The sequence below is a fragment of the Ambystoma mexicanum genome, chromosome 1p (genome assembly GCF_040938575.1).
Source record: "Ambystoma mexicanum isolate Mex_15411 chromosome 1p, UKY_AmexF1_1, whole genome shotgun sequence".
In the NCBI taxonomy this organism is placed as follows: domain Eukaryota; kingdom Metazoa; phylum Chordata; class Amphibia; order Caudata; family Ambystomatidae; genus Ambystoma; species Ambystoma mexicanum.
In genome coordinates, this window is record NC_090921.1 from 698,745,979 (window position 1) to 698,763,564 (window position 17,586).

General features: G+C 45.5%; 1 protein-coding gene across 5 annotated transcripts in view; it reads left to right on the forward strand.

Moving 5' to 3' along the window:
* The window catches only part of GON4L (gon-4 like), a 2,357,623-nt gene that overhangs the window by 2,263,190 nt on the left and 76,847 nt on the right, over positions 1-17,586 (forward strand). For all 5 annotated transcript variants that reach the window (XM_069649947.1, XM_069649953.1, XM_069649967.1 and 2 more), the window contains one exon: positions 16,368-16,554. In XM_069649947.1, the coding sequence (XP_069506048.1) occupies positions 16,368-16,554 (187 nt within the window). The remainder of the gene's footprint in view (positions 1-16,367; positions 16,555-17,586) is intronic.

Consider the following 17,586-nt stretch of genomic DNA (forward strand, 5'->3'; position numbering starts at 1 on the left):
GAAGACGATGTCATTGATGAACCAGAGACTGAGAGAATACATCGAGAAGGGGGAGCAGATGGTGGCTGGAGGTCTTAGTCCTCTTCCACAACTACCAGGACAAGGCCAGAATCCTGGAGAAGGTCAAACAGAAGTGGGAGGAACTTCGGCATCTCGAAGAGGGGCAGCTAATCTGGAAAAAACTCCTCAAACAAAAGTTCTACGAAAAAGGGGACAAGGCAGATGCGATGTTGGCTGCCAAGCTCTGTGACCAGCGCGCTGAGAGAAGGGTAACGTCCCTAGAAGAAAGTAGTAGCGCCCAAGCCAGAGGAGCTAGAACCATCCTGGAGAAGTTTGCAGCATTTTACGAGATTCTATATATATCCGAAGCAAGCTCCTCGTCTTCAGGAATAGAGCACTATATGGCAAACGTCGAGATGCTGAGGCTCTCCCAGGGGGACTCTCTTAATCTTTATGCCCATATCACTCCCACGGAAATCAAGAGGGCTGTTAGGAGGGTCTCATTAGGGAAAGCCCCAGGGTAAGATGGCTACACTGCAAGCTTCTATAAGTCCTTCCTTATTCTCGAATCTGGTATCGCCTCAGACTCCTTTTCGCACGCCCTCATCACAGTGATTCCTAAGGAAGGCCGAGATCCCACACAGTATGGCTCATACCGCCCTGTATCATTGTTGAATATTGATGCCAAAATCTACACTAGGATCCTTGCCTCAAGACTCTTGTGCCCCACTTGATACATTCTGATCAAGTCGGATTCATAATGGGGAGACAGGGCGCTGATACGATGCGGAAGAACCTACACTTCATTTAGGAATCGCAAAAGATGACTAACTACCCGGTCCTCCTTTCAGTTGATGCTGAGAAAGCCTTTGACAGAGTTGAATGTTTTCTTTTTTTTAGCCGATCCTAGACATAGTGAGACTAGGCCGTAAATTTAGGAAAGGTATTAAGGCGGTATATGCATCCCCCAAAGCATTGGTGTTTGTTAACAGAGAATACTCACGCTGGTTCGACCATGGCAGAGGTACACGACAGGGATATCCCCTTTCTGCCATAATGTTTGCCCTTTCCCTGGAACCCCTAGCTCAGAGAAGATTCCCAGATCGAATGACTTCAGATGGGAGGGAAAGTATATAAAGTGGCCCCATACGCCGATGATCTGCTACTACACATCCAGAACCCCCTGACGTCAATTCCCAAAGCTATACCGCTGATTGAGGAATACAGAGAGCTTTCTGGGTTTAAAATAAATGGAGCCAAATCAATTTTGTTCCCATTGCAAGAAACCTCACACAGTGATACTGAAAAACTCTCCTATTTGGGACTAACATCAGGGGGTGACACTCTTCAATATCTGGGTATAAATATTACGAGAGCCCTAAACTCACTTTATAAAGCCAACTTCCCCTCCCTTATCGCGAATCTCCATGCAGACCTAACAAAGTGGGGTCAACTAACCATATCGTGGCTAGGGAGGCTGAAATCCGTTAAGATGGTGTGTCTGTCGAGATTCCTTTATCCCTTTCAGATGCTTCCGATCCAGATGCCGGACACCTTTTTTAGCGAAGTAAAGAGGGCAATACTAAAATCTTTGTTGCAAGGGAAGAAGGCTAGGATATCCTATGAGACTGTGACACTACCCAGAGACAATATGAGGTGTTGGTCTGCCAGATCTTAAAAAATACTATGAAGCCTGTACAGCTGAGAATCCTGATCCCCCACCTCAGAAAACAGAAAGGGCTCCAATGGATAGACATGGATAATTCCCACCTGTCCCCGGTCACCCTGGCTGAATGGTTATGGGTTCCACGAAATAAACTAACATGAAGAAAGAGAAATCGCCCGATAGTAGGTACCATATGGGACATACGGATGGAAGGTACCAACATGCAGGGAATCACTACATGGCCGTCCCCTTTAAGCCACATCTGGGCACCAGGTGTAAGAGACGATATCCCCAACCATGAACGATTCCAGTCCTGGTTTGAAGCTGGGTTGGAGAGGGTGGGTCAGCTGGAGAGAGGGGACTTTTCGAACAATTACAGAACTCGAGCTGTCCCCCTCCCAGTCTTCCCCTTTTTACAGCTCAAGGGGATCCTTACAAGAAACAAATGGAAGGAGAAGGTCCAGAGGGATCCTACCCACTTTCAACAATTATTAAATTCTAGAACTGAGTCTAGAGCCTAATCTCCGCAGTATACAGAGTCTTCATAGTTAACGGGATGAGGTCGAGCGAGAATCTGAAAAGTAGGTGGGAGATAGATCCAGCCCTGTGGGAGAAAATATGCAGAGGGGCCTCGCAAGTCTAGATAGCATGCCAATATAAGTGACATGCCTTCAAACTCCTACACAGGTGGCAATATGATCCCTATAGACTGTCCCGGATTTTTCAGACACTGAGTCCAATGTGCTGGCGCGAGTGTGGTGAAAAGGCCAATTACTGGCACATGTGGTGGGGATGTCCCCGGATCAAGATTTTCTGGGATGAGGTCCTGGGATGGATTAAGGAATTGGATGGGCTACAACGCACTGCCTACCCCCTCCTAATATTGTGTCATGATCTCTGCTTCCAAAAGGCCAGGACTTACTCAACTCCCTTGGAAGCAGACCCATAACCCAGGTTCCGAGTGCCAGCCAGTCCCAATTGGGACCTTTTGGACCCTGTCCTGGCGCCAGTGGCGCCAGGCTCATAAATATGCCCAGTCCCAGCGCTGCAAGCGCCGGGCTCATAATGCTTGGGTGGACTTACCTGCAGCAGACCATGCTGCTTACTTACCTGCCAGTTGAACCCCTGATCCTCTTCTGTTTGGGACTACTTTTCCTGTTGGGTGGGGCAGGAGCCACTCCCTAGGTTCAGAACACTGGAACTCTTCTGGAAAGCAGGAACTCTTTTCTTACCTAGGCGTGGCTGTGGAAGGAGACATCTAAGCACTACAGGAGGCTATTTAAACCACACCCGATGGATGAATCTTGCTTTGCGTTATTCTGCATCCTCTGCAGCAGAACGCTCATCGTGTCTTCTGCATCTGATCCTGGGCCTAAAGGAAAAAGGCTTACCATCCTGAATCCAGTCTTCAGCAACATCTATAAAGACAAGAAAGAACAGGTTAGCACTACGGTCTTCAGTGACAGCGCATCTCTTACCTGGTCCATCGGCTGTCATCAACGCCTCGCGCAGCATTCCTGCATCTGAAAGACAAAGGCTTACCTACTCTTCACGCGCTCCGGAGGTCATCGCACTGCATTCCGGCATCTGAAAGACAAAAGCTTACCAACTCTTTGCACGCTCCGGAGGCCTTCGGCGCTGCATCCCGCATCTGTAAGACAAAAGAAGGTGCGTTTAAAGACATTGGGTAACGTTCAATACTCACGTGCCATTACTCCATCCACGCCGAACTCAGTGGGCATTCCGGCATCCTTCAGCAGCTCCGAACTGGTACCTGCAAAATAAAAGGACAGTTAGTGCGCATCGTGAAGCAAGCAACAAGCGCTTACTTACGCGCTTCCAGGCGCTTCTATTCAGCATACGGGTCCATCCTCAACTCACTTCAGCCAGTCAACCGCCATCGCCGGAACCCTGCAAAATAAGAGACAGCATTACAAAAGACTTTTAAAGACATTTGAAATATTCGGAACTCACCGTTCGTGAAGTAAACGACGGACAGCAGTCCTCTGAAGTCAAGAGGCCTGCGCTACCTATCCAGTGAAGAAACTGGTTACAGCACCCTGCCCCGAGGCAGATGGAGAGCTCGGCATTCACTTACCTAAGGTGAGAGCGTTAACCTTTGGGGTTCTACAGGAGAGGAGAAAAGGAAAGGGATAGGGGCACCCCAATAACCCCAGTTCATTAATCCCATATTTTCTATCTGCAGACATCTTACTCTTTGAGTCAGGCACACAGTGCACAGAGGTCCAGCCCAAAGAGCCAACCGGGTGGTGCACATCACTTTTGAAGATACGGTAGTCGCCCAGTCAAGACCGGCGCCTCTGCGAGAATCAGGTGAGCGTTACATATTGCTTGGGTACGAGAAGAGTGAGGATGATTGTAAGAGGGTTACAGGTCTGACAGCGCCATTACTGTTAGCACCAAGGGCCACCCTAGTGATTCGATGGAAAGCAAACCAGGTTCCAGGGGGAAAGGAGTGGATAAATGTGCCCATGACTATCTGTACAATGGAAAGAATACTGGGGCCCTACATGGGAAATACACCCAATATGAGATACTAAGGGGAGGCTTTGTTGAGAGATATATGCCCATTCCCGGGGGAACCCTAGTAGAGAAGGTTTATTAAATCAGACTTGAGGATACTCCTCCGACATGTCCTCAATCAAGGGAATCGGACAACAGTAACGCCTGAGGCGACCAATGTAAATTTTCGAACTGGGCTCTAAATAGGTGGCCACACTTGCGGATCTCTGACAAAGGTTGAAATTGAACACAGACCACAAACTCAAGAATTCGATGCAATGTAAAATGATGCAAGAACACACCGTTCCGGGGGGAAGGTTGGGGAGGGGTGAAAATGTTGATATGATCCACACATTTGGGAGTTGCGGGAGGGGAACTGAAACAATAAGTAATTAACTGCCTGATTCATGGAATTATTTGCGTGAAAAACGCAGATTTGCGCGCCTTTCTGCCCGAATATCCCTGTTTGAAGTATGGGGGTTTTCGGGCAGAAAGGCGTGAAAATCTGCGTTTTTCACACAAATAATTCCATGAATCAGGCAGTAAATGTAAAATGCTCCTGACAATGTTCCTGTAATGATTATGTACCTGTTCAAAACCTAATAAAAACAAATTTTAAGAATTGTTGAAAGGAGCACACTGTTTTTTTCTGTCGAATTTGCTTGAGAATTAGCTTGCCAGAGACCTGTAGCATTTGGTCGGCTCTCCTGTTTTTCCCTTCATATGGCCCACATGAAAAGCATGCAATGGGCTAAACAATGACATCGGAGTGAGAAGGCAAATCCTTTCTTTAACAATATCACAATACTATACAGTGATATCAGATGACCTCTCCCGGATTAAAGTATTTTCCAAAGCCAAATGTGACAGGGCCATCAATGTGATCCTATCAACGGGGATGGACCCTAGTCCCTAGCTCCCCAAGTGTGTGAAGGAGTGCAGTGCTATTGGTACCCCTGCCCCCATACGTCAAGTCTTTCTTTTCTTCTGTTTAAGAGCACATGAACTGCAGCCGACACCTGAGCCCTCTGAAGCCTGACAAGAATCACTAGTCCTAACATGAAATGACAGCAACAGACAAACCATAACTACCAGTACAAGAATGCACCTGGGTGCAATCAAACAAACCCAGTCCAAATAAAAGGATTGGATTTAGTACCAAAATGGCAATGGGCTACTATTTCAGCTCTCCATATTAAATGAAGCACCAACCATATAACCACCATCCCCAAATGGACCACAGGGGAGCAGTGGGGCATCAACAGAAGTGGGACTGTAAAAGGAGGCACAAGAACACTTCCCAAACCCTGTTTGTAGAAAAACTCAAGCAGGAGAGAACACCTGGGAAGAAATGACCTGTCTGAGCACTGGAGGTGTTTATTGAACTTTATCAAGGGTGTGATAAACACCTATCTAAACCTAAATCTAAAGATGGGAGCAAGCTTCAACCATCAAATAACAGTAACGCAGTCCTGGTGGAGTCTCCTCAAAATTAAAGGTCCTATACTAAAAAACCTATTGCCAATCCTTACTGCTCATTTTCAAATACTGTGAGAAATGTTCATGAAAAAGAAAGAAGTGTTCACAAATGATATGTCAGGATGTTCAGGCCGTTGGCCTCCCTTTCCCACGGTTTCAGCACGGGACAAGGTGATTAATTCGAGCATAGCACACTCTTGTACTTCTTTGGCACGAGGACACAGTTCCATTACCAACATCAGGGCCTTCTGTGTCCAAGTCTCTTAAGTTATCAGTCTCTTGATTCTGAGGGCCTGATGTACCAAAACAACGAAAAGTTCCTTTACAAACATTGAAGTAGGGCGATTCACTCTTCATCCTGGATCCCCCTCTTGCGGGCTCCGATCCCCTTCTCCAATGCTTATAGAATATCTTTTCTCGGGTGACTCAAGGTTCACCCCAGATCACCCTCAGTCAGCCTGAGATCGCTTTTACACAATTAAGTCTCCCTCAGCCGGGCTCGGACCAATTACAGTTCGTATGAACTTTCGAATGTGCACATGGTTTGGCTTGACCCGTTGAAGGACCACTTCGATTTCACAGTTCACAATTTTACACTCTGTTGTATGCCTAACAGAGACCTTTGAATGAGCACCCACGTGGCACCGGACCACTCTGTATATGGCCTCTACCTTGGTTTCAAAATTTCAGTCACTCCTTGGATATTCAACTATATTCGTGTCGCTCATCACATACGCCTTACACTCTGTTCTTTGCAGATTTCTTCATACAATGTTGCTGCTTGCAACCCTGATTCTAACACAGACCAGTCTTCTATCGGTCTCCCTGACTCACCGTCTGTGCTGACTTTACTGGAGAGGCTTTGTTGTAGGAGCCAAGGAAAGTACCACAGCAGCAATCGCTCCTCCCCGCCTCGGCTATCGATGCAGGAGAGCCCCAGGTAACTTTGACACACAATGCACCTTTCTTCAGCTTTGATTCCCAGTCTTGGGTTTCTTATTCTCAAGGACTCGTGAAAGTAGCTGTTTTCTTCCTCTGAAAAGGCCATGGGAAATTCCCTCCTTGCAACCCTTTCTGGTCTTGCTGCCTTTCTCCTCGTGTTAAACTGCCATCTCTGAACTGCTGCTTCCTTGTGTGTTTTGCCTTGCTCAGAGTGTGCTTTCGTTCTCCACCTTTTATCCGTGTAGGGAAGTGTGATGGAAGTCAGGTGTGTGTGTGTGTAATTATCAGTAATTGCCTGACTCTGCCTGACCCTTGTGTTGGGACATGTCAGGTATACGGCTCGGGTGTTAGTCCGTTTTCTCTCACAGTGAGCTGTCTGTGAAAAAGTGTTTGTGTCGGGAAAAGGGGTTTGGGAGGGTTGAGTTCCTAGATATCCTACCTGGTAGGATGTGGAAAAGGTGTTAGGAGGAAGGGGATATCACATCTTACCCTCCGGTGTCCCACTTTCACTCCCCGACGACCCCTCATTCAGGGGATCCTCCTGCACTGGTGGTCCTCCAGGAACTGCATCCAAAAGCAATGTCTGTACTGGCCACCTAGATGAAAGATCCCCGGGCACTAGCGGGTGAGATACTGTTAGGGAAAATTCTCCTTTATGGCTAATTTCCCTTACCTAGTGAGTCCCTCAGCAGCTTTTCTGGATTTATGGGTTTTATTTTTTCCACCTGGTAAGAGTGTGAGCCTTTTTAACCACTCTTACAGTGTATTTTTTGTGTATATTGTACTTTTTGTGCTCATGGGCTATGGAGTGTCACCAACTCCCTAGGCATCATATTTTTACTTGTGTGTCACACAGCACCTTTAGTGCAGTGACACAAGGATGTCTTTTAGACTTCCCTTGTGAACTCCATTTCTGGGGATGACTACTGTCCCCCAGAAACATGTAAAGTCACCATTAGCTTCACTAGTCCTTTGAAATACAGATCCAGTACCAAACCATCGTATGATGGAGTACTGGAGGGGAATATCTCTCCCCTGTCCTCCTGTACCTCAAGAGGCACCTTTGTGTTCCCCTTCCCGACTCGACATGGCTGGTGGCAGTGGTAACTATCATTTTTACACAGATTCACGTGTTCGTGTTCTGGCTGTGGTGACAGACGTGAACATAAAACCCGCAACCCCATATCATTTTTATTTTGGGTCCTAGCGTGGTTTTTCGCCATTTCGTGTTGGAAAGGTCTTATTGTTTGCTTTTCGCGCCAAACCAGGTTTGGTTTCCTTGTTCTCCATTCTTTGACAGGCTTCTGCAAAGAAGCCCCCTTTGGCGTCTGGGTGTCTAGGTGGGCTGAATGTGAGGGAGGGGTTTAGTAACCACCTGCACAGGGTCTCCTTGGAGACCCAAGTCGCACTTTGTGTCCATTGGCTGGGGTGGTTGTCCGGGCTGGACAACCACCTTGCTGTGTGATTGACAGCCAGGCTGTGTGAATGGGGGAGTTTGGCATAAAAGGCAGGACTCTTGGGCTGGAAGTCAGTCACCACTGGAACTACAAGAACCGAAGAGAAATGGAGAAGAAGATGGCAGCTGCAACTCCTGGATCCCGGTGAAGCCCTGCTGCAGTCCTGAGCTATCTACCCTTCAACGACAGAGAAGATCCAGTCCGGAGTCATCTTCCCTTGAGCCTGGTGTGATCAACCAGCTCACCTTCTACAGCCAGAGAATCCTCTTCTGGGTCGAAATCGCTGCACTGAGCTGTAGTGGTCCGGATAGCCATCAGAAGAGCCCGCTCCTGTTTTTAAGGAGCGCACCTTTTATTCATCGTTGCTTTGCTGCTGCTGGCCTCATCCCTGGGTAGTGCAGATCGCTCCAGACGTCCTTCCTGTCCCCACGACTGAAGCTTCAGGAACCGTGAGTCTGCAGGAACTATCAGGAACAACTGCCGTAGCACCAGCTTTCTTCAGCCAAATATGGTACTGTGTCCATTTGGTCGTTCTCCCTGTCCGACTTTGAGGAATCGGGGTCAACCCTTTTTTCCTTTCCAAAGGCTTGCCCTTTCTTCCTTCCCTCTTATAACTTTTGCTTCCCTTTGACAATATCCAGTACTCCTGGCAACATTAATCTTGAGTTGTTCTCACCGTGTGATCCTCGACAACAGAGCCCTGCTCCATTTGACACTGGCGCAGGCCTATTAACTTTTATCTGCCTCTTAGAACACGTCCTCTGATTCCATTGCCTTGACAAAAGTATTGCCTATGATGTTTATCCATTATTCTCTTGTTTTAATTCTTTGTGCTAAGTGTGTTTGACTATGGTTACATTTCTTCCCGCGGGTACGCTTTTCTTTCGTAAGACCGAACTGTCAAAAAGTGATTGCGTATTAACCCACGGTAACGTCTTTGTTTCGCAACACCGGTCTGTCAAATCCTAAAGTACTTACCCTGAATTGACCTGAACAAAAGGAATTGGTTGTGTGTAGTATATTTAGAGTGTGGTTTTATTTAATAGAAGTGAAGTGTTTTGTGAACAGATGGTTTAAAAATAAATGTACTTCTATTTAACCAGAAAACTTGAGTCAGTGTTTGCTTGAGTCACAGTAATTGTAGTCCTTTGTGTAATCCCTACTACTGCTCATTTGCTCTTGCGATAAGTCTGGCTGCTCAGCCATCACTACCAATTTTACTGTGTAGTACAGGCTTGTACCAAAGGTGAAATTGTACTATCACTTGTAGTCTTAATTGTCTGTAGTGTTCCCTAAGGGTACTGCAGATGATCCTGCCTAACAGACACCTTCAGGTTTCTCACAGCACATGGCTGCCTAATGAAGTCTAAAAAAGGGGGTGTTGTAGGGGGCGTCCTAAAGACTTGCAGGGGAAGTCCCATCCCCAGGAGAAGGACTGGGCTATATAAAGCCAGCAGTGTTTCAGTAGGGAAGGAAAGGTATTTGAGCGAGGTCAGGAGCAGAGGAGGTGGACCAAGAGACCAGTGTAGAGCGTGTACTGGGTAGTGAAGGAGTTGGAGGAGACTGTTGGAGTATAGGGAGAGAGTGAAGGTAAGGTTTTCGGTCTGAGAGGGCATTACCAATTGAGCTGTGTGCAAGTGAGCGACTTATTTGAAAGCTGTGAGTAGAAGGGGGGGGGGGCGTTTTGATTGTAGTTGTTCGAAAAGGCTTTGGGTGGAGAGGGAGAGGGAGAGAGGGATGTCGGAGGCAGGAGGGTAAACTGGGGTTGTTGAGGGCAGAAGAACAGAATGGAGTTTGAGCCTGAAGATGGGAGAGAAGAGAGAGCGGGACAATAGAGGCGAGAGAACAGTTTAAAGGTGGAGATGAAGCAGGAGAGAACAGTAAGACCAGCGGACAGAGTATGGAGAGGGGCGGGGGGCAGGAGCGAGGAGGTTGGCGCAAGAGAAGAGAGGTGACCGCAAAGTGAGTAGTCTGCCATCAGGGGGAGAGTGACAGACCAACAAGGCTATCCTGTTAGGTCCCTAGGAAGTGTTAGAGGGAGTAACTTGAAGACTATGGTCTTTAGGCATCCCGAGTGTGAGAAAGATAGCGGTACCCTGGTAATAGTCTACCCATATTTCAGAATTGGTGTGTTATAATAGGGAAGCCTTGGCTAGGTAGGAGGAAAACCTCAATGTTGAGGAAAGGTGCATGGACCACCCCTAGTTTGGGAACCTCAATTGTGTGTCATGTCCATATTTATCTAGTAAAAAGTTAAAACTATTAGTCATTGTTCTGAGGTTCTTTAAGCAACATGTCACACAAAGCTGAGATGGGGGCTTTGACACTTTGGCTCTGCTGTCTCTAATTTTGCTGCCTAATCTCCTCTCCTGACTTGAGCTCTTCATTGAGTGTGGCTTCCCAGTTTTTACAAACCTTGTTTGGATCGGGCCATGTTCGTTTTTATTAGTAGCATTTTCTGGTGCAGTTATGTTGTTTTGTAACATGGTAGGGGTCACTATCATCTCCGTTTATATACTCCCTATCATCCGTTTATATACTCATAAAGAGGAAAGGCTATCTCTGCTTTGTTGGGATTTGGAACTTCGATGCGGCACATGATCACTGATCTGTGTAAATAGTGCTTGACCCACTGGGCCATCTTCTGAACAATCATCAAATTGCATTTAAAATTTGGTTATTTCACGTGATCTTAAGATTTTGCAAGTAAAAATGAAAATGCGACATAAGTTGTACAAATGTATGTACACAAACTGTACGTACTACACGGACTACAAAATGCATTACAGGGTTCAGTGATCAATTCAGACCTTAGTGATTAACAGCCAGATAGCGCACTCAGGGACTCTCCAGCGCAGTATCGTAGCATGTTATTTATTGTTACAAAGAAGTTTGCACACATATTCTATATCAGGCAACCAGGTGGGGGGGACCCCAGCAAGGGTTTCAAGTGTTGTCTCATCAGCACAGAGCAGAAGTTTTCCAGGTAACTTATGTTCAGGGGATCCCAGAGGCATGCAGGGCGAGCGGGACTTGCCATTGCTAACAGGTAAGTTTCTAGGTCTATATGGTTCCTAGAAAGGAGGCAACTGAAGGGTTTAGAAACTATAGGAAACAGGCCTCGAAGGTCAACAGGTGGGAAGTAAAATTAGTAGTTAACTATTGGGCCTGAATAGGTCCCATTTAACCCCACAAGCACAGTTATAAACACCAAAAGTGGTTACTGTATCACCACAAATTCCGGTGGGACAGAATGAACTGCAGTGATTTATTATACAAAAAATATATAATAAATAACTGGTACAGCTTATAATTACAGATTGGGTTTTGTAGCCCTGTGAACCTAATATGAACCAGAGAAAATCCATGTACCTGGATGAATCGCTTCAAGAGTTTCCAATGTTTCCCCCCATAGAAATCTTCTGGACAGATCTCATAGGCCTGCCTCGGTTATGGGGTAAAGTTAGTTAATTTCAGTTTTTACCCCAGGTGCAGTAGGACTGGCAACCAGCCAGGAGGGAGAACAAGGTACTCTCAAATAACAGTTTGAGCCTAGAGTTCGAGAACCATCGGTCTAGAATACCTGATTGCAGAAGGAGCACTAGGCCCACTCCAGACATTAAAGATCAATGATGGGAAGGGTGCTTTAGAACCTCACCCCTTACTGACCCAGGGGACCCCTGCAATCGGAACCAACTGCGTATTTAGGACCCGGGGACATGTGCGAACAGCGCTGACTGCTTTGAATTATGCCCAGGGACGACTGGTGCACTTGTGAGTTTCCTTGTCCAGTTTAGGTCTCGCTAGTGGTGGTTGGGAGCTCGCGTAGATGTCACCTTAACCCATGACTGATCAAGGACTCATACCAAGAAGACACCTGGAGTGGCTCCACATGAGTCAAATAGCTCAGTAGTAGCAAATACTGTGACAGGAGGCCTGCACAAGGGGGAACAGCCAGCCGTTAAGGAAACTGTCCCATGACGGAGCAATTGGTTAATGGTGACAAGAGCAGATAACCCTCTTATCCATCCATCTAACCCTGTCCCAAGATGCTGCTCTCCTAGGCCAAGTCTCAAAGATTTAGAAAGCACCAAAGAGCCAGAGACACACGTGCGACGAAGGCACCTTCACACATACAGGCCAGTTTTACAAGTGTGCCCTGCGGCACCAATTTATTTCACAATCTTATCAACTCATAACAAACCTAGCAAATTCCCTCCACCCGACCCCCATTTCAGATGAGGTTACACAATATCTCATGTTGCCAAGTATTCCGAACTAACTGTACACATGTTTAAGGTAAAACGATGTGCACAGAGCTAGCTACTTCCCAAAAGCAACTGTGATAAAGAAGTATGTGGACTCCAGACAGTAAACCGATAATGCCATGGTCAGAGGCTCCCAGAGAGAGGGAAGACGCTGCAGAGCAGAGGAACAAGTTGCACAGTCAGAACGAGGGGCATAAAGTAGGAAGATTCTGAAAGACAATACAGCCGAAATAGGCGCACTGCATTATACTGTATAGAGGGGCAGCAATTTCATTTTACTTTCCTCAGCGATGACCCAAGATGAAGCAGCAGTAAGTCGCACAGATTTTCAAGCCAGGGAAGACTAGAAGGGACCCACCTACCTTAGGCATTTGAGCCAGAAGGATTTTATCAGAAGTCAAGCATGGGCAGCCAGTCTTTTCAACTTGTAGGATGAATAATGCAAAAGTAGAACACTGGTTGAGATTCCACTTGCATGGAGAGGACTAAGATTAACAGCACAATGGAGGCATTCTTGCTCTTCAGCAGGCGCCATTCTTCTAGCAGTCTTCAAATAAGGATCAGAAACAAACCTGAATAAATCATTAGCTCTCCCACTAATATACTATTCACCCAGGGGCCGTACAGCACTTACCAATCACTTCTGACAAAGCACACCATTTTTGACTGGTCCTAAATACTGACAAACCAGCTCTCACACTGGATGTGGATTAGGAATTTTGGAAGACTTTAGACCAGCCAATTACATTTTAAACCGCAGCCGAGGGTGCCTTTGTGGGATGAGCCCACATCAGCAAAACTGCTGTTTTGGATGACTGAGGCAAAGGAATGAACAAACAAAAGCAAAATGCAGCGAGCAGAGCATAGAAAATATACATTAGTACCCCTAAGGATACCATAGAATGTTATAATTGTTCTGCGAATGCAGTGAAAGTCGCTTCAATACTGGCATAGCCAAAACTAAATCCAAACTGCCATAACACACTTTCAGGGACCAGAGTGGTATGCTTGTAAAGCATAGGTTTCTGGTAGCCAAAATGCCTAGTAAGGGCCTCACACAAGCGAAAGGATTGCAGTGAAACCGGGACATAAGTAGAATTTATCTCTGGTCACAAAATTGAGCATTAAAGGCTGCTAAATGCTTAAGGGACCAATAACGCCAAGCAAGAACCCCACAGTGAAATGTTCTCCTGACACCTTGCATACCCGACTATCTGGTCAGTTGGGGAAAGCAACCTACATGTCATGATGCATTTCGTATTCATCTAAGAGTAGACAATAAGGCCACACCTTAGAACATGCAACTGGATTTCAACAGGGTGCTTTATACAGTAACCCCTGGGGTTATCAAAAACATCTGGCTCAGCCATAGTATCATGAGTAGGAGTTGCTGTCCAAGTCCCCTGATCACCGTCCCCTTGCCACATATTGTGAGCATCATCCCCTTTGTCAGGAATAAAGTATAGATCATCCTGATCGTCTTGGATGTCGTAAAAAATATTTTAGGTGTTTTCAGAGGAGACCTATGGTGGAGAGTGATGGTCTGAGAGTCTTCGTAGGTGGCTCACTCCTCTATAAAAAGTGATTTATTTTTTATTGGGTACTTTTTCCATAAAGGACACAAATATAGAAACCCTATCCATAGTTTTCTCAAAAGTTTCTGTTTTACAAGTACCCGTTCCAGGGGCTTTAGGAAGAGGAAATAAAATTTCATCTGGATCTGCAGATCTTTTACCTTGGGGGGGTCTTGAATGAAGTATCAGTACCCGCAGTATATGTAGAGAAGGTTACTTATGTAGTGACAGGGGACCTAGATGACTCTGTAGGTGCCTGTGCTGTATGTATTGCATGTTTTTCACCATGTTTGTGTTTTGATGTATGTTTCGACAGCCGTTTCAAGGTATCTGAAACGGTGGCAGTCATAATGTCGACAGTCAAAATTTCGAAAAATAAATGTCGAAAAAAATAATGTTGACAAACAATAATGTCGACATTTTTTCGATATTTTTTCGAAATTTTGTATTTATTGTAAGAATAAATAAATAAATATATATATAACTAAGATGTGTTGAGTATGAGGGAGGGGTGGCAGGGGGGTGTTGGGTGAGGGGGGGTTGGGGGACCCCCCCCCCCCAATAGTAAATGATACTCTTTTTGGTTATTTATTTATTGAAAAAATAAATAAATAAATGTATAATTAGAATGTGTTGAGTATGAGGGGTGGGAGGGTGGTTGGGGGGGGTGTGGGGGGGGGGTGGCAGGGCGGTGTTGGGTAAGGGGGGGTTGGGGGGGACCCCCCCAATAGTAAATGATACTCTTTTTGGTTATTTATTTATTGAAAAAATAAATAAATATATAATTGGAATGTGTTGAGTATGAGGGGTGGGAGGGTGGTTGGGGGGGTGTGGGGGGGGGTGGCAGGGGGGTGTTGGGTGAGGTGTTGATAGTTTTAAGTGACATTTTTTTCGACATTTTTTTTTCGAAAAAATGACTACATTATAAGTATAGGATGTCGACATTATTGTTTTCGAAAAAAAAATTTCGACATTTTTGTTCGTCGACATTTTTTTTTCGACATTATGACTATAAACCATCTGAAACGGCGGTCGATGGGCATTCATTGGCAGCAACTGATTTTTCTTTGGGTTTGGAGCCATGTAGCAAGCGCGACTGCAAATTCTCAGTGGGCTTTGAACACGAGGGTTCAATCGCTTTCGACAACACCTTTGACGAACGTTTGGTTGCCGTTGAAGCTCCTTTCGACCATCCCATTAAAGGTTGTCTAGGGGCTGTGTGCTTTCGTGAGTGCACATGTGTGCCCTTTTCGCCAGTGGACGTCCCCATAACACAGCTTTTGGCCCATCCTTTTGGGCTGGGGACAGGCATGCAGGAGTCAACCGACTCCTCCAGTAATTCTTCGGGCTTCAGAGCCATAGCTGCCAACATCTTCCTCGTCCAACTCAACAGCGCTGGTGGGGTAATGGGATTCGGCCTGCATGGCGTAGACTACTTGGTGCGCCTGCTTTAAGCATTTTCGACTTAAAAGCTTGCAGGACTCGCAACGCCATTCGGCATGATCGCGTCAAAGACAACTGTTACACACTCAGTGTGTATCTTTCCATGGACATTTTTTATTGCAGGGAGGACAGAATGTGAAGGGCTTCCGTTACATATTGGTGTATAATTTTTTCGGCAGCTAGACAAAAGTCAGTAGAAAGAAAGCAGAAACAGGCATTCTATAAAAGGATGTAAATGTATAAACGTTCCCCTACCCCGCTCTCCCTACTGCAAAGCCGAAGCGTGGTGCAGCCCGCAGCTGACCATCGAGAAGACACTCGTCAAAGCTTCTGATGGTAGTCGCCGGACGTAGGAAGATGGATTGCTGCTGAGACTGTCAAAATATAACGATATCAGTATTAATTATACATTTGCAATCTATCTCAGTAGTAATGCATCGTGCTCCACATATGCGACTGGCCACGATGGTGGAAAAAAAACAATCTGATGGATTTCGGCGCGTGAAGGCTCATGGGTACAATACACGTCACACAGGGATAGTATTACAAGCACGCCCAGTCGATGTCCCTTTTCGAAACTCAAACAATAATGCAGTACTCTGTACCTACTACTAGATGTTGGCCTATGCACAACATGCGATTCTAAGCAGATCCACAAGCCTCAGAAGTTATAAAATATATATTTTTACAGTATGTCTGGTGTTTTTTAATGTGCATGTTTACATGCTTAATTGTAATTTGATCCAAGTACATCTCCCAACTAAGAGTAAATCCGAACTGCTCAGCAGTTTTTCAAATACTGTTAATGGGGAATAATTTGATGGACACCATTTGTATTTCACATGGGATGGGTCTTCCTATACCCCTAACCATAGAATTGGGTAAATATATCACTAGTATGTCTTAACAGCAAGTTGCTTTGTGTCTGGCTTAATCTTTAGAACCTTGGATCTTGAATGAAGGAGTAGTTCTTTAGACTGTGAAAGAAAGCCTTCTTTTTTGTCTCCCTCTGTAGATGTCAGATAGCAAGTCATTGAAGAGCAAAGATTCTCAGGAAGTGGTCAGTGCTGGGTCTCGGATGCAACTTGCCTCACCACCACCTGAAAAGAAGGATGCTGTGAACCGTCGCATTTGTGTGGAATCATTGCAATACAAGAAGGGGGAACCGGAGACTGCTCAAGGAAAAGCAAAGACTGTGCCAGGTAAGTGTACTACTCTGCCATGACCTGTCTTCCTCATTATTTGGGGAAGATTGAATTTGGTGAGCAAATGTAATGAGACTCGACATTCCAGTGTCCGAAACAAAATAGTTGACCTTTGATCTTGCTGTCTTTGAGGTTCTCCAGCGCATGTTTGTACATTCATCTTAATAGCAATATATTTTATTATTTTTGTAGTATGCTCATTTGGCTAGCTGATTGCTAGAGAGTGATTCCATTAAAGGGAGGTTTGTGAAAAATCTTCACACTTGGTAAGAGGTTAAACTGGAATTAGCTAGTTTAATCCAGGTGGTCCTCTGAAAAGCTGAATATTCACTGTGTTGCAGTACTTCCTAAAATAATCCTTAACACCAGTGACAAAGAAGAGGGCTTTCCATAGGGAGGAACCTTATAAATGGAGCCATACACATCTATCATCCTATAGATCTAAAAACACAATAATGGCTTCTCCGGTTTCATTACCTCACAAAATATGCCAGAAAAGAGCCATTACTGGCTGTTTTACATGCATTTTGTGTTTCCTGCCGCCAACTCATCTTGGATGCAAGACTCCACATTTCTTTTATTTGATGCTTTTCCTGGATTTTTTTCTCATTTTCTGTGACATTCATGTTACTTTTTCTGAGTAATAAAGAGTATTTTCTCCAGTTTGCCTCTTCAAAAACTCATAGGGTTGAGTTTGTCGTGTGTCTGGTTTGTACCCAAAGAAATTCCCAGAAAAGAAGCATGCAATGAAAAACTTAACTGAAAAATAAAATACTTGATCTTCTTTATGCAGCACTAGGCGTGGTCCTATAGAGGTCTCCGGCTGCCTCAGGTGGGGTAACATATCACCCTTCTTTGGTCTCATCTAATGCATGCTTTCGGAGGTCCTGCACGCCAAGTCTCACTCTTATGTAAAGTCTCATATGTTGACTGGTCAGTGGACATAGCCAGCAGGGAGACCTATGGAGGGGACCTTGATCTGTGGCCCTACTTGTATGCCCTACTGATTTCTCCTTAACTCACTATTTG